The sequence below is a fragment of the Pristiophorus japonicus genome, chromosome 4, assembly GCF_044704955.1.
Source record: "Pristiophorus japonicus isolate sPriJap1 chromosome 4, sPriJap1.hap1, whole genome shotgun sequence".
Lineage (NCBI taxonomy): Eukaryota > Metazoa > Chordata > Chondrichthyes > Pristiophoridae > Pristiophorus > Pristiophorus japonicus.
Window position 1 is genome coordinate 6,156,860 of NC_091980.1, and position 23,141 is coordinate 6,180,000.

A 23,141-nucleotide genomic window follows, 5' to 3' on the forward strand; every position below is an offset into this window, starting at 1 on the left:
TGTGCTGTTGGTGAATGGGCAACGCCACTGTTTTGGGGCGCTTACACCTCAGACCACCAGCAGGTGGCAGCCTCACTCCATCCCACCCTCACAAAAACACAGCAAGGGAGGAGCGAGTGCACAGGGAAAGGAAAAGACAAGACTTGCATTTATATAAGCGCCTTTCACAACCACCGGACGCCTCAAAGCGCTTTACAGCCAATGAAGTACTCTTGGAGTGGAGTCACTCTTGTAATGTGGGAAACACAGCAACCAATTTGCGCACAGCAAGCTCCCACAAACCACAATGTGATAATGAAACCAGATAATCTTTTTTTTTGGTTATGTTCATTGAGCGATAAATATTGACCTAGGATACCAGGATAACTCATTTTGAAATAGTACCATTGGAATTTTTACGACCATTTGAGAGAGCAGACAGGGCCTCGGTTTAACATCTGAAATACGGCACCTCCGACAGTGCGGTGCTCCCTCAGTACTGCCCCTCGGACAGTGCAGCACTCCCTCAGTACTGCCTCCTGACACTGTGGTGCTCTCTCAGTACTGCCCCTCCGACAGTGCGGCACTCCCTCATTACTACCCCTCGGACAGTGCAGCACTCCCTCAGTACTGCCTCCTGACACTGTGGTGCTCTCTCAGTACTGCCCCTCCGACAGTGCGGCACTTCCTCAGTACTGCCCCTCCGACAGTGCGGCACTCCCTCAGTACTGCCCCTCCGACAGTGCAGCGCTCCCTCAGTACTGCCCCTCCGACAGTGAGGCGCTCCCTCAGTACTGCCCCTCCGACAGTGCGGCGCTCCCTCAGCACTGCCCCTCCGACAGTGTGGCGCTCCCTCAGTACTGCCCCTCCAACAGTGCAGCACTCCCTCAGCACTGCCCCTCCGACAGTGCAGCGTTCCCTCAGTACTGCCCCTCCGACAGTGCGGCACTCCCTCAGCACTGCCCCTCCGACAGTACGGCGCTCCCTCAGTACTGCCCCTCCGACAGTGCGGCGCTCCCTCAGTACTGCCCCTCCGACAGTGCGGCGCTCCCTCAGTACTGCCCCTCCCGACAGTGCGGCACTCCCTCAGTACTGCCCCTCCGACAGTGCGGCACTCCCTCAGTACTGCCCCTCCGACAGTGCGGCACTTCCTCAGTACTGCCCCTCCGACAGTGCGGCAGCTCCCTCAGTACTGCCCCTCCGACAGTGCGGCGCTCCCTCAGTACTGCCCCTCCGTCAGTGCGGCACTTCCTCAGTACTGCTCCTCCGACAGTTCGGCACTCCGTCAGTATTGCACTGGGAGTGTCAGCCTAGATTTTTGTGCTCAATTCCCTGGAGTGGGACTTGAACTCACGACCTTCTGACTCAGAGGTGAGAGAGAGTTCTCCCCACTGAGGCCATGGCTGACACTAGGGATGGGCTTACACTGCTAATTACGCCCCCGATTCACAGGGTCCGCAATCTGTGCAGAAAGCCCATTGAGAGTCCAGCTTATATGGAAATCATATCTAGAGACGCGATTTAAATGCAGGATGTTGTCGAGGTGAAATGAATCACCCCTTAAATTAATTCCACGTTTATATTTCCTACTACGAGGCAAAGATGTTTCTACCCGAAAGCCTTTGTAACAATCTCTAAGCGCACAGGTCGACGTGAACTTTATGCGGTACCTTACTGAATGAAAAAACTAAGAGGTGGTTCATTGGGACAAGGCATTTCAAGCTCTTTTGTTACCTCAATGTGTGACTTATTTTCGTATTCTCTCAAGTACCACCCAATACTAAAAACACAATCACACGCTAATTCTGAAGCAGTCCGAATAAACATGTCTGGTTCTTAGCAAATGACCAATCCGGTACCTCGAGTTGGAAAATCGTACATACATAAGAAGGCAAGGAAGTATTAACTGTCAAAAATCTATTTAGTCTATAAAGCTAACTCCTCCTGGATACTCTCCTCTATCATGGAGCCTACCCACCCATTGAATCTCCTCCCACAGCCCATCTACACTCTCCCCCATCATGGACCCTACCCACCCATTGAATCTCCTCCCACAGCCCATCTACACTCTCCCCTATCATAAACCCTACCCACCCATTGAATCCTCCCACAGCCCATGGGCACTCTCCCCTATCATGGACCCTACCCACCCATTGAATCCTCCCACAGCCCATGGGAACTCTCCCCCATCATGGACCCTACCCACCCATTGAATCCTCCCACAGCCCATGGACACTCTCCCCCATCATAAACCCTACCCACCCATTGAATCCCCTCCCACAGCCCATGGGCACTCTCCCTCATCATGGACACTATCCCAACCATTGAATCCTCCCACGGCCCATCTACACTCTCCTCTATCATAAACCCTACCCACCCATTGAATCCTTCCACAGCCCATGGACACTCTCCCCTATCATAAACCCTACCCACCCATTGAATCCCCTCCCACAGCCCATGGGCACTCTCCTCTATCATAAACCCTACCCACCCATTGAATCCTCCCACAGCCCATGGACACTCTCCCCTATCATAAACCCTACCCACCCATTGAATCCTCCCACAGCCCATGGACACTCTCCTCTATCATAAACCCTACCCACCCATTGAATCCTCCCACAGCCCATGGACACTCTCCCCTATCATAAACCCTACCCATCCATTTAATCTCCTCCCACAGCCCATGGACACTCTCACCCATCATGGACACTATCCCACCCATTGAATCTCCTCCCACAGCCCATCTACACTCTCCCCTATCATAAACCCTACCCACCCATTGAATCTTCTCCCACAGCCCATGGACACTCTCACCCATCATGGACACTATCCCACCCATTGACTCTCCTTGCCAAGATGACTGGTCAGATCATAGATGCCTTGATCCTGGGCCACACGTCCCTGCCGTTAAACACATGTCGACGTACCGAGATCCAGGGGTGTTTGAGGGCTTCGGCGGCGGAGATGCGCTTGGCAGGGTTGATTGTCAACATCTTGTTGATGAGATCTTTTGCCTCCGGTGTGACGGTGTCCCACTCTGGCGAGGGGAACTGCAGAGAAAAATAACAGAAAACAGGGAAGAGTTTTGTTTGAGAAGCCGCAGTAATCAGCCAAGGCCAACGTGGCAGAACAGCAATGGGGTGAAACTGAGTCGTGAGGAGGATGTGGTGAATCAAATGATAATAATTCACCCAAAACACAAAAGCAAAATACTACGGAGGCTGGAAATCTGAAATAAAAGCAGAGAATGTGGGAAATCTCAGCGGGTCGGGCAGCATCAGTGGAGAGAGAAACAGAGTTAATGTTTCAGGTCGATGACCCTTCGTAATTCATCGATGACCAAATGAGTTATCAAATGCTTTGTAGAATCTAAGAGGAAGGGGATGCCATAGAGGTAAGGAGTGAAGAGCTGAAAGGACCAGGAGTGAGAGGATAAAGGAAGAGCTACTGGTCATTTTCACCTTCTCTGCCTGGGCGATAATCAGACTGAGCAGCTTGTCCACCAATTGGACAAAGTAGGACCAGGAGAAGGCCATTCAGCTCCTCGAGCCCATTCCGCCATCCAATGAGATCATGACTGATACGTACCTCAGCTCCACTTACTCAAGAAAGACTGGATCAACTGGGCTTGTATTCACTGGAGTTCAGAAGAATGAGAGGGGATCTCATAGAAACATTTAAAATTCTGACGGGTTTAGACAGGTTAGATGCAGGAAGAATGTTCCCAATGTTGGGGAAGTCCAGAACCAGGGGTCACAGTCTAAGGATAAGGGGTAAGCCATTTAGGACCGAGATGAGGAGAAACTTCTTCACCCAGAGAGTGGTGAACCTGTGGAATTCTCTACCACAGAAAGTTGTTGAGGCCAATTCACTAAATATATTCAAAAAGGAGTTAGATGTCGTCCTTACTACTCGGGGGATCAAGGGGTATGGCGAGAAAGCAGGAATGGGGTACTGAAGTTGCATGTTCAGCCATGAACTCATTGAATGGTGGTGCAGGCTCGAAGGGCCGAATGGCCTACTCCTGCACCTATTTTCTATGTTTCTATGTTACCCGTCTTTGATCTATATGCCTTGACAATACACTCAGAGACGTGGACCATGTACAGTAGACCCCTCAAATCGCTGGAGGAATACCACCAACGATGTCTCCGCAAGATCCTGCAAATCCCCTGGGAGGACAGACGCACCAACGTTAGCGTCCTTGACCAGGGCAACATCCCCAGCATCGAAGCCCCATGGTGACAGATCTACCACTGCGGGCCCTGTCAATGACCTAAGCCAGCTTGTCAATCACTGACCCCGCCCTGGAGTACTGCAAACGGACATGGTGGGAAGGCATTGCAAGCTCCTGTGACCCTTGGACCACCGAAGCCAGCGGGGTCAACAAGTAGGAGCCAGACTGAAGGCCAGCCCGCACGCCCTCCTCGGTACTGGGAGGAGTTGTGGCTCAGGCTGACGACTAGTCTGCGTGAAAAAATACCTCTGGTTACAGAAACTGCCCAGAGGCAAGAGGAGTCTGTTACAGGCCGGCAAACACAAGCATCAACTGTTGCATGTGGGGGGGGGAGATGAGGCTCCGATTGGAGTGAAATATCTCACTCTGGATGGACAGCAGTGGAAGAAATGTATGCACACAAAATGCTGCAAATCTCAGAGGTTCGGGCAGCATCCGTGGAGAGAGAAACAGAGTTAACGTTTCAGGTCGATGAACCTTCGTCACAACTCTGCTTGGGTTGGGAGGCCAGGTAACTCTTCAAACCAATGCCACAACGGAGAGAACTCTTGTTTCTCTCCACAGAACTCTGACAAAGGGCCATCAACCCGAAACATTAACTCTGTTTCTCTCCACAGACGCTGCCCGACCCGCTGAGATTTCCAGCATTTTCTGCTTTTATTTCAGATTCCAGCATCCGCGGTATTTTGTTTTTGTATTAGTGGAGGAAACGGGTTGCCTCATATGCCACTAGGCACAGGAGACTCTAACTAACTAACTAACGAACTAACTCACTCACTCACTCATTAACTCACTAACCAACTTGCTATCTAACTCACTAACTCACTAATCAACTCACTAACTAACTAACTTACTCACTCACTAACTAACTCACTGAATCACTCACTCACTCACTCACTAACTAACTCACTGCCTAACTCACTGCCTAACTCACTAACTAATTAACTAACTCACTAACTAACTCACTAACTAATTGGGTTACTGCAGTGCTGGCTGGCTCAGGGAGCTAGTTATTCTCTACCAATGGGAGATCACACAGATGCCCCGAGCATAACAAGGACATCATCATCATCATCATAGGCAGTCCCTCGGAATCGAGGAAGACTTGATTCCACTCTAAACATGAGTCCTTAGGTAGCTGCACAGTCCAATAGAAACATATAAGATTCTGATGGGACGGGACAGGTTAGATGCGGGAAGAATGTTCCTGATGTTTGGGAAGTCCAGAACCAGGGGACACAGTCTTAGGATAAGGGGTAAGCCATTTAGGACCGAGATGAGGAGAAATCTCTTCACTCAGAGTTGTGAACTTGTGGAATTCTCTACCGCAGAGAGTTGTTGATGCCAGTTCATTTGATATATTCAAGAGGGAGTTAGATATGGCCCTTACAGCTAAGGGGATCAAGGGGTATGGAGAGAAAGCAGGAAAGGGGTACTGAGGGAATGATCAGCCATGATCATATTGAATGCTGGTGCAGACTCGAAGGGCCGAATGGCCTACTCCTGCACCTATTTTCTATGTTAATACAAGAACCACAGTCCCTGCCACAGGTGGGACAGATAGTCGTTGAGGATAAGGGTGGGTGGGACTGGTTTGCCGCACGCTCCTTCCGCTGCCTGCGCTTGGTTTCTGCATGCTCTCGGCGATGAGACTCGAGGTGCTCAGCGCCCTCCCAGATGCACTTCCTCCACTTAGGGCGGTCTTTGGCCAGGGACTCCCAGGTGCCGGTGGGGATGTTGCACTTTACCAGGGAGGCTTTGAGGGTGTCCTTGTAACGTTTCCGCTGCCCACCTTTGGCTCGTTTGCCGTGAAGGAGTTCCAAGTACAGCGCTTGCTTTGGGAGTCTCGTGTCTGGCATGGGACAATGTGGCCTGCCCAGCGGAGCTGATCGAGTGTGGTCAGTGCTTCGATGTTGGGGATATTGGACTGGTTGAGGACGCTAATGTTGCTGCATCAGTCCTCTCAGGAGATTTGTAGGATCTTTCGGAGATATTGTTGGGTGGTATTTGTCCAGCGACTTGAGGTGTTTACTGTACATGGTCCATGTCTCTGAGCCATACAGGAGGGTGGGTATCACTACAGTCCTGTAGACCATGAGCTGGGTGACAGATTTGAGGGCCTGGTCTTCAAACACTCTCTTCCTCAGGCGGCTGAAGGCTGCACTGGCGCACTGGAGGCGGTGTTGGATCTTGTCGTCGATGCCTGCTCTTGTTGATAGGAGGCTCTCGAGGTATGGGAAATGGTCCACGATGTCGAGGGCCGTGCCGTGGATCTTGATGACTGGGGGGAAGTGCTGTGCAGCGAGGACAGGCTGGTGGAGGACCTTTGTCTTCAGGAAGTTTAGTGTAAGGCCCCTGCTTTCGTACACCTCAGTAAATACGTCGACTATGTCCTGGAGTTCAGCCTCTGTCTGTGCGCAGACTCGGGCGTCATCTGCGTACTGTCGATGAGGGATCGTGGCTGAGATTCGGTGGGTGATCGTGGCGGGTGTTTGTGCTGGAGGAGCGGCGAGAGATCGTGGCGGAGGTGCAGTGAATGTTTGTGGCGGAGGAGCGGTGAGAGATTGTGGCGGAGGTGCGGCAAATGAGGGTACGGGGCCCAGAAGAGGCGAGGGCCCAGGGGCAGCACGGGCCCAGCCCACACTGTGCGATATGTGTGCACACTAGGTCCGTGCAGCAGAGCTGGTCTCCAGTCATCCTGGTTTACCCTTGCCACTGGACCAAGACCTCGCTCTGTCAAGCCCGTGTGGTGGCTGGTGTGCAACGGTCACCCCACGTTAAAAAAATCCACGCACAGGCATCTTCCACCCCCTCAATTGGAGTTCAGGACTGGAACATCAGGTCCTTCATTGAAACATCTGTGAACTCACATGGAAGCAAGTCATCCTCGTTCGAAGGACCGCCTGTGATGATGATGATGATGTAGCTCGACGACAGAGGTTGGGGTGGTCTTGGACCTGGCCTGGAGACGGCAAAGGTTGAACAGCTTCCCACTGGTTCTGTAGTTTAGTTCCACTCCAGCGGGGAGCTTGTCGACTGTGAGGTGGAGCATGGCAGCGAGGAAGATTGAGAAGAGGGTTGGGGCGATGACGCAGCCCTGTTTGACCCCGGTCCGCACGTGGATCGGATCTGTGGTGGATCCGTTGGTCAGGATCACGGCCTGCATGTCGTCGTGGAGCAGGCGGAGGATGGTGATGTACTTTTGGCGGCATCCGAAACGGAGAAGAACGCTCCATAAGCCCTCACGGTTGACAGTGTCAAAGGTCTTTGTAAGGTCGAAAAAGGCCATGTATAAGGGCTGGCGCTGCTCCCTACATTTTTCCTGCAACTGTCGCGCTGCAAAGATCATGTCTGTTGTTCCCCGTAGGGGATGAAATCCGCACTGTGACTCCGGGTGGAGCTCCTCGGCCACAGGGAGAAAGCGATTGAGGAGGACTCTAGTGACAACTTTCCCAGTGGCTGATAGCAGGGAGATTCCCCTGTAGTTGCCGCAGTCGGACTTGTCAAACGAGAAATTAGAGGTGCGTGCAATAAAGGTACAGCAGTTATCATGGGCGACTTTAATCTACATGTTGATTGGGCTAACCAAACTGGTAGCAATGCGGTGGAGGAGGATTTCCTGGAATGTATTAGGGATAGTTTTTTATGTCGAGGAACCAACTAGAGGGCTGGCCATCCTAGACTGGGTGATGTGCAATGAGAAAGGACTAAATAGCAATCTTGTTGTGTGAGGCCCCTTGGGGAAGAGTGACCATAATATGGTAGAATTCTTTATTAAGATGGAGAGTGACACAGTTAATTCAGAGACTAGGGTCCTGAACTTAAGGAAAGGTAACTTCAATGATATGAGACGTGAATTGGCTAGAATAGACTGGCGAGTGATACTCAAAGTGTTGATGGTGGATAAGCAATGGCAAACATTTAAAGATCACATGGATGAACTTCAACAATTGTACATCCCTGTCTGGAGTAAAAATAAAACGGGGAAGGTGGCTCAACCGTGGCTAACAAGGGAAATTAAGGATAGTGTTAAATCCAAGGAAGAGGCATATCAATTGGCCAGAAAAAGCAGCAAACCTGAGGACTGGGAGAATTTTGTAATACTGCAGAGGAGGACAAAGGGGTTAATTAGGAGGGAGAAAATAGAGTATGAGAGGAGGTTTGCTGGGAGCATAAAAATGACTGCAAAAGCTTCTATAGATATATGAAAAGAAAAAGATTAGTGAAAACAAACATAGGTCCCTTGCAGTCAGATTCAGGTGAATTTATAATGGGGAACAAAGAAATGACGGACCAGTTAAACAAATACTTTGGTTCTGTCTTCACGAAGGAAGTCACAAATAACCTTCCAGAAATACGAGGGGACCGAGGGTCCAGTGAGAAGGAGGAACTGAAGGAAATCCTTATTAGGCGGGAAATGGTGTTTGGGAAATTGATGGGATTGAAGGCCAATAAATCCCTGGGGCCTGATATTCTGCATCCCAGAGTACTTAAGGAAGTAGCCCTAGAAATAGTGAATGCATTGGTGATCATTTTCCAACAGTCTATCGACTCTGGATCAGTTCCTATGGACTGGAGGGTAGCTAATGTAACACCACTTTTTAATAAAGGAGGGAGAGAGAAAACGGGTAATTATAGACCGGTTAGCCTGACATCAGTAGTGGGGAAAATGTTGGAATCAATCATTAAAGATGAAATAGCAGCGCATTTGGAAAGCAGTGACGGGATCGGTGCAAGTCAGCATGGATTTATGAAAGGGAAATCCTGCTTGACAAATCTTCTAGAATTTTTTGAGGATGTAACTGGTAGATTGGACAAGGGAGAATCAGTGGATGTGGTGTATTTGGACTTTCAAAAGGCTTTTGACAAGGTCCCACACAAGAGATTAGTGTGCAAAATTAAAGCACATGGTATTGGGGGTAATGTTCTGACGTGGATAGAGAACTGGTTGGCAGACAGTAAGCAGAGAGTCCGGATAAACGGGTCCTTTTCAGAATGGCAGGCAGTGACTAGTGGAGTGCTGCAGGGCTCAGTGCTGGGACCTCAGCTATTTACAATATACATCAATGATTTGGATGAGGTAATTGAGTGTAATATCTCCAAGTTTGCAGATGACACTGTCTGGGTGGCATTGTGAGCTGTGAGGATGATGCTAAGAGGCTGCAGGGTGACGTGGACAGGTTAGGTGAGTGGGCAAATACATGGCAGATGCAGTATAATGTGGATAAATGTGAGGTTTTCCACCTTGGTGTCAAAAACACGGAGCCAAAATATTATCTGAATGGCGGCAGATTAGGAAAAGGGGAGGTGCAGCGAGACCTGGGTGTCATGGTACATCAGTCATTGAAATTTGGCATGCAGGTACAGCAGGTGGTGAAGAAGGCAAATGGTATGTTGGCCTTCATAGCTAGGGGATTTGAGTATAGGAGCAGGGAGGTCTTACTGCAGTTGTACAGGGCCTTGGTGAGGCCTCACCTGGAATATTGTGTTCAGTTTTGGTCTCCTAATCTGAGGAAGGACGTTCTTGCTATTGAGGAAGTGCAGCGAAGGTTCACCAGACTGATTCCCGGGATGGCTGGACTGACATATGAGGAGAGACTGGATCGACTGGGCCTTTATTCACTGGAGTTTAGAAGGATGAGAGGGGATCTCATAGAAACATATAAAATTCTGACGGGACTGGACAGGTTAGATGCGGGAAGAATGTTCCCGATGTTGGGGAAGTCCAGAACCAAGGGACAAAGTCTTAGGATAAGAGGTGGACCATTTAGGACTGAGATGAGGAGAAACTTCTTCACTCAGAGAGCTGTTAACCTGTGGAATTCCCTACCGCAGAGAGTTGTTGAGGCCAGTTAACTGGATATATTCAAGAGGGAGTTAGATATGGCCCTTATAGCTAAAGGAATCAGGGGGAATGGAGAGAAAGCAGGAAAGGGGTACTGAGGGAATGATCAGCCATGATCTTATTGAACGGCTCGAAGGGCCGAATGGCCTACTCCTGCACCTATTTTCAAGTTTCTATGTCCCCTTTTTTAAAGATGGCCATGATCAGTGCATCTCTGCGATCTCCCGGCATGCTCTCCTCCCTCCAGGTGAGAGAGAGGAGGTTGTGTATTTGCACCGGTGGGAGATCACACAGATGCCCCGAGCATAATAAGGACAAACCAACACCTTACCCCCACCACCACTCCTCCCATGGACAGAGTGCATCAGTAACCGGCTTTAATGATGATACTCACATCGTAAGCCCCAGCTTTGATTTGTTGGTAGAGTCTATGTTGGTCTTCATCCCAGAATGGTGGGTAACCAACCAGCAGAATATACAGAATGACACCTAGAGAAGGAGGCACATGGGCAGAGAGAATAGACAGGTCCGTAAATTCAAAAAAAAACTTTCATTTATATTTCACCACCGTAGCACATCCCAATGTGCTTTGCAGCCAATGAAGTACTTTTGAAGCGTAGTCACTGTTGTAATGTAGGAAACGTGGCAGCCAACATACGCACAGCAAGCTCCCACACACAGCAATGTGATAATGACCAGATAATCTGTTTCTTTTTGTTGTGTTGATGGAGGGAGAAATATTGTCCCCAGGACACCAGGGATAATTTCCCTGCTCGTATTCGAAATAGTGCCATGGGATCTTGTACGTCCACCTGAGAAGATAATATCTTATCTGAAAGACGGCACCCCTGACAGTGCAGCGCTCTCTCAGTACTGCCCCTCTGACAGTGCGGTGCTCCCTCAGTACCGCCCCTCCGACAGTGCAGCGCTCTCTCAGTACTGCCCCTCTGACAGTGCGGTGCTCCCTCAGTACCGCCCCTCCGACAGTGCGGCACTCCCTCAGTACCGCCCCTCCAACAGTGCGGTGCTCCCTCAGCACTGCCCCTCCGACAGTGCGGTGCTCCCTCAGTACTGCCCCTCTGACAGTGTGGCGCTCCCTCAGTACTGACCCTCCGACAGTGCGGCGCTCCCTCAGTACTGCCCCTCCGACAGTGCGGCACTCCCTCAGTACTGCCCCTCCGACAGTGCGGCACTCCCTCAGCACTGCCCCTCCGCACTGTCGGAGGGTCAGTATGGAGGGAGTGCTGCACTGTCGGAGGAGCAGTACCGAGGGAGCACCGCACTGGGAGTGTCAGCCTAGATTTCACTTCTCAAATCCCTGGAGTGGGACCTGAACCTACGACCTTCCGGCTCAGAGATGAGGGTGCTGCCCACTGAGCCACGGCTGACACTCCCATATCGTGCCAGAGAGAGGAGAGCTGATATCCCTCCCATCCCCTCGTCTCTTCCCCCTGACGCCCAGCTGCCAGACTGAGTTCAGGTAGTGAGCACACAGTCCCTCGGACACACTTTCACCAGATTAATTAGCACATCGATATAACTTAGGTGACGAGTTTTAATCAATTATTGGTGTGGGAGGGACACTAAACCCTTTAATGTTGTAGATGACAGAATGATGTAGAGCAGAAGGAGGCCATTTGGCCCGTCGTGTCTGCACCGGCTCTCCAATTAGTCCCACTCTACTGCTCTTTCCCCTACAAATCTTTTCAAAAAAGCAGGCAGACAAAAAGCAGGTAACTATAGACCAGTTAGCCTAACATCTGTGGTTGGGAAAATGTTGGAGTCCATTATTAAAGAAGCAGTAGCAGGACATTTGGAAAAGCAAAATTTGGTCAGGCAGAGTCAGCATGGATTTATGAAGCGGAAGTCATGTTTGACAAATGTGCTGGAATTCTTTGAGGATGTAACGAACAGTGGATGTGGTGTATTTGGACTTCCAGAAGGCATTTGACAAGGTGCCACTTAAAAGGTTAAGTTGGGGGTAATATATTAGCATGGATAGAAGATTGGATGACAAACAGAGAACAGAGAGTCGGGATAAATGGTTCATTCTCTGGTTGGCAATCAGTAACTAGTGGGGTGCCACAGGGATCAGTGCAGGGACCCCAACTATTTACAATCTATATTAACGACTTAAAAGAGGGGACTGAGCGTAATGTCAGAGAGCTGTGGAAGCTGGGACATTAAATAAATTTAAGACAGAAATAGACAGTTTCTTAAACGATAAGGAGATAAGGGGTTATGGGGAGTGGGCGGGGAAGTGGAACTGAGTCCAAGATCAGATCAACCATGATCTTACTGAATGGCGGAGCAGGATCAAGGGGCCGAATGGCCAACTCCTGCTCCTATTTCTTATGTTCTTATGTTCTTTTCTCCTTTAAATATTTATCGAATTCCCCTTTTGTCTGCCTTGTAAAATTACTTGATTGAAGCTTCAAGTCTATGCCACTTTCCTCCAAAAACCTCGATCATTTCAATTCTTCCGCAGGATAAGAGTTTAATATCATTTCACCCAAGGGTAATGGGATTGGCAGATAACAATGAACAGTCCCAAATATTTCCCATTGGGGAAGTTACTTTTCTCGTTATTTTAATTGAGCAGGGCTCACGCAAAGCAAACCTGAAAGATTAGAGAATTTATTTCACAATCCCAGACAAAGACCCGCTAAATCAAACAACATAGAAACATAGAAAATAGGTGCAGGAGTAGGCCATTCGGCCCTTCGAGCCTGCACCACCATTCAATAAGATCATGGCTGATCATGCAACTTCAGTACCCCTTTCCTGCTTTCTCTCCATACCCCTTGATCCCTTTAGCCGTAAGGGCCAAACTCACCAGGAGCTGAGATTCCCCTCGGGAGTGGGGGGGGGTGGGGCGGGGGAGAGGGGATGTTGGACAAAAACAGACTCTCGCAAATCGACAGGGCCATTTACACCCACCCGATTTCCTTTTCCACACAGCAGAATGGAAGGCACGATCGGGCGGGCAATTGCCAATTGTCAATTTTGCACTGCTGCCCCTGATGGCTTTCAACATCACCGGCTCCAATTGTCCTTGCATGGCGGTCCTGTGTCCTCAAAGCATCAGCCATTGCCAGGATACCGCTCCACGGGCAGGGGCGGGGGTCAGCGGGGGGCAGGGTTTGTGGTGGGGAGCCCTCCAGCCCCTCACCCAACTGGCCACATCTGAGGCTAGATAGCGTCTGGCAATTCAACTCCTCGAGGCATCACGAAAGGTAAAACACTGAATGGCGAACAGCTTATATGCGGCAGTGCGGTGGAGCCTGAGCGCGATGCATCGTGGAGTGCTGAACACTCCTATATAAATGATTTGGGTGAGGGAACCAAATGTAATATTTCCATGGTTTGGTCTCCTAATCTGAGGAAGGACGTTCTTGCTATTGACGGAGTGATTCCCGGGATGGCAGGACTGATCTATGAGGAGAGACTGGATCAACTGGGCCTTTATACACTGGAATTTAGAAGGATGAGAGGGGATCTTATAGAAATATATAAAATTCTGACGGGACTGGACAGGTTAGATGCAGGAAGAATGTTCCCGATGTTGGGGAAGTCCAGAACCAGGGGTCACAGTCTAAGGATAAGGGGTAAGCCATTTAGGACCGAGATGAGGAGAAACTTCTTCACCCAGAGAATTGTGAACCTGTGGAATTCTCTACAGCAGAAAGTTGTTGAGGCCAGTTTGTTAGATATATTCAAAAGGGAGTTAGATATGACCCTTACGGTTAATGGGATCAAGGGGTATGGAGAGAAAGCAGGAAAGGGGTACTGAGGGAATGATCAGCCATGATATTATTGAATGGTGGTGCAGGCTCGAAGGGCCGAATGGCCTGCTCCTGCACCTATTTTCTATGTTTCTATGTTTCTAAGTTTGCTGACGACACAAAACTAGGTGGGATTGTGAGTTGTGAGGAGGATGCAAAGATGCTACAAGGTGATTTAGATAGGTTGAGTGAGTGGACAAATACATGGCAGATGCAGTATAACGCGGATAAATGTGAAGTTATCCACTTTGGTAGGAAAAACATAAAGACAAAGTATTATTTAAATGGTGATGGCTTGGGAAGAGTCGATGTACAGAGGGACCTGGGTGACCTTGTACACCAGTCATTAAAAGCAAACATGCAGGTGCAGCAAGCAGTTAGGAAGGCAAATGGTATGTTGGCCTTCATTGCAAGAGGATTTGAGTACAGAAGCAAGGATATGTTACTACAGTTATACAGGGCCTTGGTGAGACCACACCTGGAGTATTGTGAGCAGTTTTGGTCTCCTTACCTAAGAAAGGATATACTTGCCAGAGAGGGAGTGCAGCGAAGGTTCACCAGACTGATTCCTGGGATGGCAGGACTGTCGTATGAGGAGAGATTGGGTCGACTAGGCCTGTATTCACTGGAGTTTAGAAGAATGAGAGGGGATCTCATTGAAAGGTATAAAATTCTGATGGGGCTGGACAGACTGGATGCGGGGAGGATGTTTCCCCGGGGCTGGGAAGTCTAGAACAAGGGGTCACAGTCTCAGGATACGGGATGGGAAATTTAGGACCGAGATGAGGAGAAATGTTTTCACTCAGAGGGTGGTGAACCTGTGGAATTCTCTACCACAGAAGGCTGTGGAGGCCAAGTCACTGAATATATTTAAGAGGGAGACAGATAGATTTCTAGACACAAAAGTCATCAAGGGGTATGGGGAGAAAGCGGGAATATGGTGTTGAGATAGAGGATCAGCCATGATCATATTGAATGGCGGTGCAGGCTCGAGGGGCCGAATGGCCTACTCCTGCTCCTATTCTCTATGTTTCTATGCTATTGAGTGGAGCCTGAATATGACACAATGGTGCAATGGTAAGTAGGGCCAGTAATGACGAGACAATTAAATGATGCATTGCACAGTGGGGGGGCGGGGGGTTGCTGCGGGGACAATGCGAGCCCAGATCTGATGCATTGTGCAGTGGGGGCGATGCGATGGGACAATTGGATGCAGCCAAGATCCGGCCCATTATGGACTGGCCTGATTGCCGTCATTGCTCGAGTTTTCCCAATCCGTGGTGAAGATCCGTGCGATCTTGCTGTGATCGAGAGCCAGGTGGAGGGGAAGTATTTGCCCCCGGGATTCAGGGAAGATCGGAGGGAGTGCCTCCTTCCACTGACTAATCACACAAGAGCATTTGTGGGTACCATCCCCCGGGCAGGTATCAGCATGGCAGCGGGCCAGGAATGAAAAAAAGACTTGCATTTATATAGCGCCTTTCACGACCACCGGATGTACCAAAGCACTTAACAGCCACTGAAGTATTCTTTGGAGTGTAGTCATTGATGTAATGTGGGAAACGCGGCAGCCAATTTGAGCACAGCAAGCTCCCACACACAGCAATGTGATAATGACCAGCCAATCTGTTTTTGTTATGTTGACTGAGGGATAAATATTGGCCCCAGGACAACGGGGAGAACTCCCCTGCTCTTCTTCGGAATAGTGCCACGGGATCTTTTACATCCACATGAGAGAGCAGACGGGGCCTCGGTTTAATGTCTCATCTGAAAGACAGCACCTCCGACAGTGTAGTGCTCCTCAGTACCGCCCCTCCAACAGTGTGGCGCTCCCTCAGCACTGCCCCTCCGACAGTGCAGTGCTCCCTCAGTACCGCCCCTCCGACAGTGCGGCGCTCCCTCAGTACTGCCCCTCCGACAGTGCGGCGCTCCCTCAGTACTGCCCCTCCGACAGTGCAGCGCTCCCTCAGCACTGCCCCTCCGACAGTGCAGCGCTCCCTCAGCACTGCCCCTCCGACAGTGCAGTGCTCCCTCAGTACCGCCCCTCCGACAGTGCGGCGCTCCCTCAGTACTGCCCCTCCGACAGTGCGGCGCTCCCTCAGTACTGCCCCTCCGACAGTGCAGCGCTCCCTCAGCACTGCCCCTCCGACAGTGCAGCGCTCCCTCAGCACTGCCCCTCCGACAGTGCAGCGCTCCCTCAGCACTGCCCCTCCGACAGTGCAGCGCTCCCTCAGCACTGCCCCTCCGACAGTGCGGCGCTCTCTCAGTACAGCCCCTCAGCACTGCACTGGAGTGTCAGCCTAGATTTATGTGCTCAAGTCCCGGGAGTGGGACTTGAACCCACAACCTTCTGATTCAGAGGCAAGTGCGCTGCCCACTGAGCCACAACTGACACTATTGGAGATATTCAAATGAGAGACTATTCAGGAGATTAAATGGGTGGGGAGAGAGCCTGGTGGATGAACCGGTAATGTGTAGTGTGCTTGTTAAACCTTTGTTAATAAACCGACTAGTTCTTAATAGCAATGTGTTGCTATGAATGCTTAAGCAAAGAACCCTTGAAGCAAATGCTCATCATATATTATCTGTTTTTCTGTGAGTATGGTACGCTAGGATTCAATAGTGGACGGGTGAGAATGGATGAACATTCTCTAGTTTTACCTGGTTGTTTTTGGGGATCAGGGAGTATTTGTACCGAACTTTCCCTCAAGAGATTCAATGGGTGGGTTGTGTCAGTGATAGGGGAGAGTGTATATTAATAGAGCATCTTTAATATAGTCGAATGTCCTGAAACACTTCACAGTAGCGTTATCAATCCAAAGTTGACACCGAGCCACATAAGGTGACCAAAGTCTTTGTCAAAGAGGTAGGTGTCACAAAAAGTTTTTAAGAAGGGGGCGAGTCAGAGAGGCATACGTGGAACACCAGAGCTGAAGGGACAGCCATTGGTGGGGCAATGGGAGCATGGGCTGTATAAGGGGCTAGAGTTGGGGGGTCGTAGGCGCAGGGGAAGGATACAGAGATAGGGATCGGTGATGGGATAATGACCATGTCATGATGCTGGTTTAGGTATAAATACTGGCCAGGACAGTGGTGATAACTCCCTTGGTGTTCTTCGAATGGGACCTTTTACCTTCAGCCGATAGGGCAGAGGGGACCTTGTTTTAATGTCACATCTGAAAGACAGCACCTCCGACGGTGCAGCACTCCCTCAGTACTGCTCTGGGAGTGTCAGCCGAGATTTGTTTGTGCTGCAAGTCCCTGGAGTGGAGAAATCAGAGGCGCGAGTGTTACCCGCTGAGCCACAGCTGAGAAGGGAGCCAACAGCCAACGACTCCTGTGTAAATGCAGTCAATGTGTAAGCAAGCTTGAGAAACATCTCGGCCCGAATCACCTCGTGCCTCTTGGGTGCCCAACACTGTCACCCTCGAGACGCCCAGCTCTACAATAATAAGGGCCTCGGTCTGCACAGAAGAGGTGAGGACTCACAAATATTTTCCTTGCTTTTATACGACGAATACTTGCTTTGAAAATATTTGTGAGGACCTTTCCCTCTTACTGCCGAGGGCTTAATTTAGCTCGGTGCCTCCTGCGAACACCCACAAGAGTAAAGTCTCTGGAGGAATCATCGTCTGCTCACCACAAGCCCACAGGTCCACAGGCTTGGCGTAGGGATCCTTCCTCAACACCTCTGGAGAGAGATATCCAGGAGTGCCGGCAAAACCTGAAAAACACAAGGGATGAAAGGGGGAGATGCTGAGACATCTCGAGCGGTTTAAATTATGCAATGCTCAGTCCCCCAATTGTTCCTTTCGCCCATCCTCGAAAGGCCCACCGCTGTGTCTCTCTGCAGTCGGGAGGAGCCCTGTTTGTGTTCACTGACCGACAGGCGACTCCTAGTCCGCTAACGCCTTATCCGCCTCAGGACTCCTACACGGCAAGCGAGCCCCAGGTGGGCAGAGGAAACGTTACAAGGGACATCCTCAAAGCCTCCCTGATAAAGTGCAACATCCCCACCGACACCTGGGAGTCCCTGGCCCAAAGACCGCCCTAAGTGGAGGAAGTGCATCCGGGAGGGCGTTGAGCACCTCGAGTCTCGTCGCCGAGAGCATGCAGAAACCAAGCGCAGGCAGCGGAAGGAGCGTGCGGCAAACCAGTCCCACCCTCCCTTTCCCTCAACGACTATCTGTCCCACCCTGTGACAGGGACTGTAATTCCCGTATTGGGCTGTTCAGCCACCTAAGGACTCATTTTTAGAGTGGAAGCAAGTCTTCCTCGCTTCCGAGGGACTGCCTATGATGATGACTTTGCCTCCCAGTCCGCCAACGCCTTGATTTTAAAATTCTCATCCTTGATTTCAAATCTCTCTATGGCCTCGCCCTATCTCTGTAACCTCCTCCAGCCCCTACCACCAATGTTCCCCCTGATTATTTTTTGCGTGCGGGGCCACTTTGAGGTACAGAGAGAGTGTTTCCACTTGTGGGGAAGAGCATAACTAGAGGCCATCAATATAAGATAGTCACCAAGAAATCCAATGGGAAATTCAGGAGAAACTTCTTTACCCAGAGAGCGGTGAGAATGTGGAACTCGCTGCCACAGGGAGTGGTTGAGGCGAATAGTATCGATGGATTTAAGGGGAGGCTAGACAAACATATGGGGGAGAAGGAAATAGAGGGTTATGGTGATAGATTTAGATGAGGAAAGACGGGAGGAGGCTCGAGTGGAGCATAAACGCTGGCATTGACTGGTTGGGCCCAATGGTCTCTTTCTGTGCCGTATATCCCATGTAATCCCATGAGTTGGACAGATACTGGAGGATGAGGAACTTACAGGGTTACGGACAACAAGCACGACTGCCCTTCCAAAAGAAAGACTTGCATTTATATAGCGCCTTTCACGACCACCAGATGTCCCAAAGCGCTTTACAGCCAATGAAGTATTTTGGAGTGTAGTCACTGTTGTAATGTGGGAAACGCGGCAGCCAGTTTGCGCACAGCAAGCTCCCACAAACATGGACTGGTTGGGCCGGAGGGCCTGTTTCTGTGCCGTGTATCCTATGTAATCCTATGTAAGGGGCTGTGCAGCCCATTCACAATTTCGCGCATGTGGGAAAATTTAACATTGAAAAGGACAGTCCTCGGCTGTGCGGGTTTGACACAGAGCTCCGGGGGTTGGAGGGAACGTTGCCTATAACCCTCCGAGATCTCGGCGCTCCTCCAATTCTGACCTCTCCCGGATCCCTGATTATAATCGCCTGGGCCCCAAGCTCTGGAACTCCCTCCCTAAACCTCTCCGCCTCTCTCTCCTCTCATTCCTCCTTTAAGACGCTCCTTAAAGCCTACCGCTTTGTACCGAGCTCCCTGTCCTAATGTCTCCTTATGTGGCTCGGTGTCAAATTCTGTTTGATAATCTCTCCTGTGAAGCACCTTGCGATGTTTTACGACGCTAAAGACTCTATATAAATATAAAGTTGTTGTTGTCGTTGGACCAACAAATGGCAAATTGGCTGTAAAAAAAAAAAAGGTGTCTTTGTAACCAGAACGCACTTCCATCCAATGCCCTGCTGCAGTTTGAATGTTTGTGTTGTACAGTTATCACACAGCCTGGTGTGAATATATGCACAGCACAGTGCTGATTCTATCTGTGAATGAATACACACCACAGAAATAGGCCATTGGGCCCAACTGGTTTCCCGACCTCTCTCTCCTCCGTTAACACACTCTTTAAAACCTACGGACTGGATTTTGGGTCCTCTGCCGCCCCTCTTGGTGCCCCGAAGGGGTGGCAATGGCAGCGGAAAGCAGTTGTGTCCGGGCAGGTGTCCAGCTTCTAGTGCCCTGCCGGGACATTCACGGCCGGTTAACGGCGAGTCGCGGAGCATTACCGCCCGGGAGAGGGAACCAACGCCCCCTGGTTGCGACACCGGCTCGATTTTTTTTTTTCTCTCGCTGCCGCCCAATCCGCAGCGCCCCGCAGCGCCTCCTGCTGGTACGCCGGTGGAAAAGCGGGCAGTCCGAGCTATAACGGCCGCAGTGAGGTCAGTGATGGTGGCCTCGGGTAAGACAAAAGCAAAAGACTGCGGACGCTGGAATCTGGACTTAAAAACAGGAAATGCTGGAAATCTCAGCGGGCCGGACAGCACCTGTGGAGAGGAGGCAGAGTTAACGTTTCGGGTCGATGGGCCCCCTTGGTCAGAACTGGAGAGTGTTCGGGAAGAACGGATTCTTAACCTGCACTGAGAGCGGGGAGGGGAAGAAAGAACAAAAGGGAAGGTCGGTGATAGGGTGGAAGGCAGGAGAGATTAGAGAGACACAAAAGGGATGATGGGCCGAATTCAAATGGTAATGGCAGGAGTTACAAAAACAATAGTCAAATTAGGGTGTGAATGGCGGGATAATGACCAAAACAAGGAGAGAAAGAGAAGGAAACAGGTTCTGAGGGGTGGGGGCCGGGGGGAGGGGAGCTAAAGATTGCCGAGATTGTTTTTATATTGATATTTTTTGCGATTTATGTTGTAGCGGCGTGAGCTATATATTGGGATTATTTTTGGTGTTGTTTCAGGTATTTTTTTTACCCCTCAGCCCCTCTCTCAGAGCGCTCCCAGGCCGGCTGTTTAGCTCGGGATATTTCCCTTGCTCAGCCCGCCTAGCGCCCTGGGAGAGGCGTGTAACACCTCCCTTAGCGCCCCGCTCCACACTCTGGGCCCAGCTGATGAATTTTGCGACGGCAGAAACGAACCATTTGCCGGCCCAAATATTCACCGCCCCGCCCGGGACACCGCACTGACGTCAATGACTGATGTACCATGACACCCAGGTCTCGTTGCACCTCCCCTTTTCCTAATCTGCCGCCATTCAGATAATATTCTGCCTTTCTGTTTTGCCACCAAAGTGGATAACCTCACATTTATCCACATTATACTGCATCTGTCATGCATTTGCCCACTCACCTAACCTGTCTAAGTCACCCTGCAGCCTCTTAGCATCCTCCTCACAGCTCACACCACCACCCAGCTTAGTGTCATCTAAAACTTGGAGATAATACATTCAATTCCTTCATCTAAATCATTGATGTATATTGTAAATAGCTGGGGTCCCAGCACTGAGCCCTGCGGCACCCCACTGGTCACTGGCTGACATTCTGAAAAGGACCTGTTTATTCTGACTCTCTGCTTCCTGTCTGCCAACCAGTTCTCTATCCACATCAGTACATTACCCCCAATACCATGTGCTTTAATTTTGCACACCAATCTCTTGTGTGGGACCTTGTCAAAAGATGCTGGATGCTGGATCAATTGTTAGTTTTAAATCTGAGACTGATAGATTTCTGTTAACCAAAGGTTTTTTTTTTATTCATTCCCGGGATGTGGGCGTCGTTGGCACTTATTGCCCATCCCTAATTGCCCTTGAGAAGGTGGTGGTGAGCCGCCTTCTTGAACCGCTGCAGTCCGTTTGTGGCCCCTTGGTGTCAGCTGCAATATTGAGCAAATTTATTTTACATTGATATTTTTCGAGGATTTTTACCGCCCGCGTTCTGCGCATGCGCCACCTGGTGGCCGGGAATAGTTCCGAACGAGGGGTGGTTCCGGGTAAGGCAGTCCCGGATAAGGGAGGTTCAGCCTGAACTAGCTTTTTATTCCAGATTTTAAAAGAAACTGAATTAACTGAATTTAAATTCCCCAGCTGCCCTGGTGAGATTTGAAATCATGTCCTCAGATCATTAATTCAGGCCTCTGGATTACTAGTCCAGTGATGTAACCACTATGCTACCGTACTGACTAGTCCGGTATTAATGGATATGGGTCAAAGGCGGGTATATGGAGTTAGGTCGCAGATGAGCCAGGATCTAATCGAGTGAGGGAACAGACTCGAGGGGCTGAATGGTTGCCTCCTGTTCCTATGTTCCTATGTTCCTGTGGAATGAGCTCATGGCTGGACAGCATCACACCCGGCTGTGATGCCCCCATAGCCGGGAAGCAGACACGTGACGGATAGAGATTTGGATGAGCTTTTGCCACCGTACTCCAACAGGAGGCGACACCTTCTGGGCAGGGCAGGGAACCAGGGTAAAAGAAACGTCAATCCACCTTTAAGGTGGTGATCGACAGATTTTTTGAGCGATAAGGGGGATAAGGGGTTATGGGGAGCGGGCGGGGAAGTGGAGCTGAGTCCATGATCGGATCAGCCATGATCGTATTGAATGGCGGGGCAGGGTCGAGGGGCCGTATGGCCGACTCCTGCTCCTATTTCTTATGTTCTTGTGTTTACAAACAATGATCACCTCGGGTGTGGTAATGCTCTCCGCCTCTGCCTCTGTTTGCGACTCGGAGTGGGGGTAATGGCGGCTGGGCAGCATTTCCAGGCGGGCGGCCAGTTTCCAACGCCCCGCTGGGACAATCGGTGCTGGGTTAGCCGGAGCGCGGAGCAGTACCACCTGGGGAGAGGCCAGCCGGAGTGCAACGCCCCCAGTTCTGAAATTTGGTTCCTGGGGAACCTGTAGCACCTCGTAGCGCCCCCTAGTGGGACCGCCTGGGAAAGCGGGCGGCCCGAGCTGTTCCGCCGTGAGGTAAGTGCGATTGGTTTTAACCTTTTCACTTTTACGACTTACGTTCATGTGGGGTGAGCAAGGTATTGGGATTGTTTTTAGTGGGTTTTTTTTTTGGCGATTAGTTTTTCACAGGGAGGCCTCTCTCAGAGCAATCTGAGGCTGCCTCTTTAGCACGGGATATTCAGTTGCTCAGCCGGCCTAGCGCCCTGAGAGAGGTGCGGAACACCTCCCTTAGCGCTCCGCCCCACACTCAGGGCCCAGCTGACCAATTTTGTGGCTGTCGACGCAAACCATTTCCCGGGCGCTAAATTTACCGCCCCGCCGCCATTACCGCCCGAATTAGCCCCTGACCGAATTTCCCGCCCCCCCCCCAGAATGTGCCTCTTCCGGGTAAGTGACGTTGTTGATCTGTAGAGGTTTACGTCTCACACGCGTGGTCCTGGTTAATGTGCATTGACTTCTTTACCCAGAGAGCGGTGAGAATGTGGAACTCGCTGCCACAGGGAGGGGTTGAGCCGAATAGTATCGATGTAGTCAAAGGGGTAGCTGGATAAACACATGGGGGCGGGGTAGAGAGGAAAAGAAGGATATGGTGATGGGGTGAGATGGAGAGGGATGCGGAGCATAAACACCAGCATGAACCCGTCGGGCCGAACGGCCTGTTTTTGTGCTGTCCACCCTCTGTCTCTGTCTCGCGGCGGGACAAAGGGGGGCACAGAAGGGGTTTTATCCGACTCACCCACAGGGG

General features: G+C 50.6%; 1 protein-coding gene across 10 annotated transcripts in view; it reads right to left on the reverse strand.

Annotated features, from left to right (window-relative positions):
* The window catches only part of LOC139261987 (calcium/calmodulin-dependent protein kinase type II subunit alpha), a 336,847-nt gene that overhangs the window by 42,355 nt on the left and 271,351 nt on the right, over positions 1 to 23,141 (reverse strand). For all 10 annotated transcript variants that reach the window (XM_070877150.1, XM_070877157.1, XM_070877155.1 and 7 more), the window contains exons 10-12: positions 17,487 to 17,570; positions 10,456 to 10,550; positions 2,907 to 3,029 (exon numbers count right to left, since the gene is read on the reverse strand). In XM_070877150.1, coding sequence (XP_070733251.1) covers positions 2,907 to 3,029; positions 10,456 to 10,550; positions 17,487 to 17,570 — 302 coding nt within the window. The remainder of the gene's footprint in view (positions 1 to 2,906; positions 3,030 to 10,455; positions 10,551 to 17,486; positions 17,571 to 23,141) is intronic.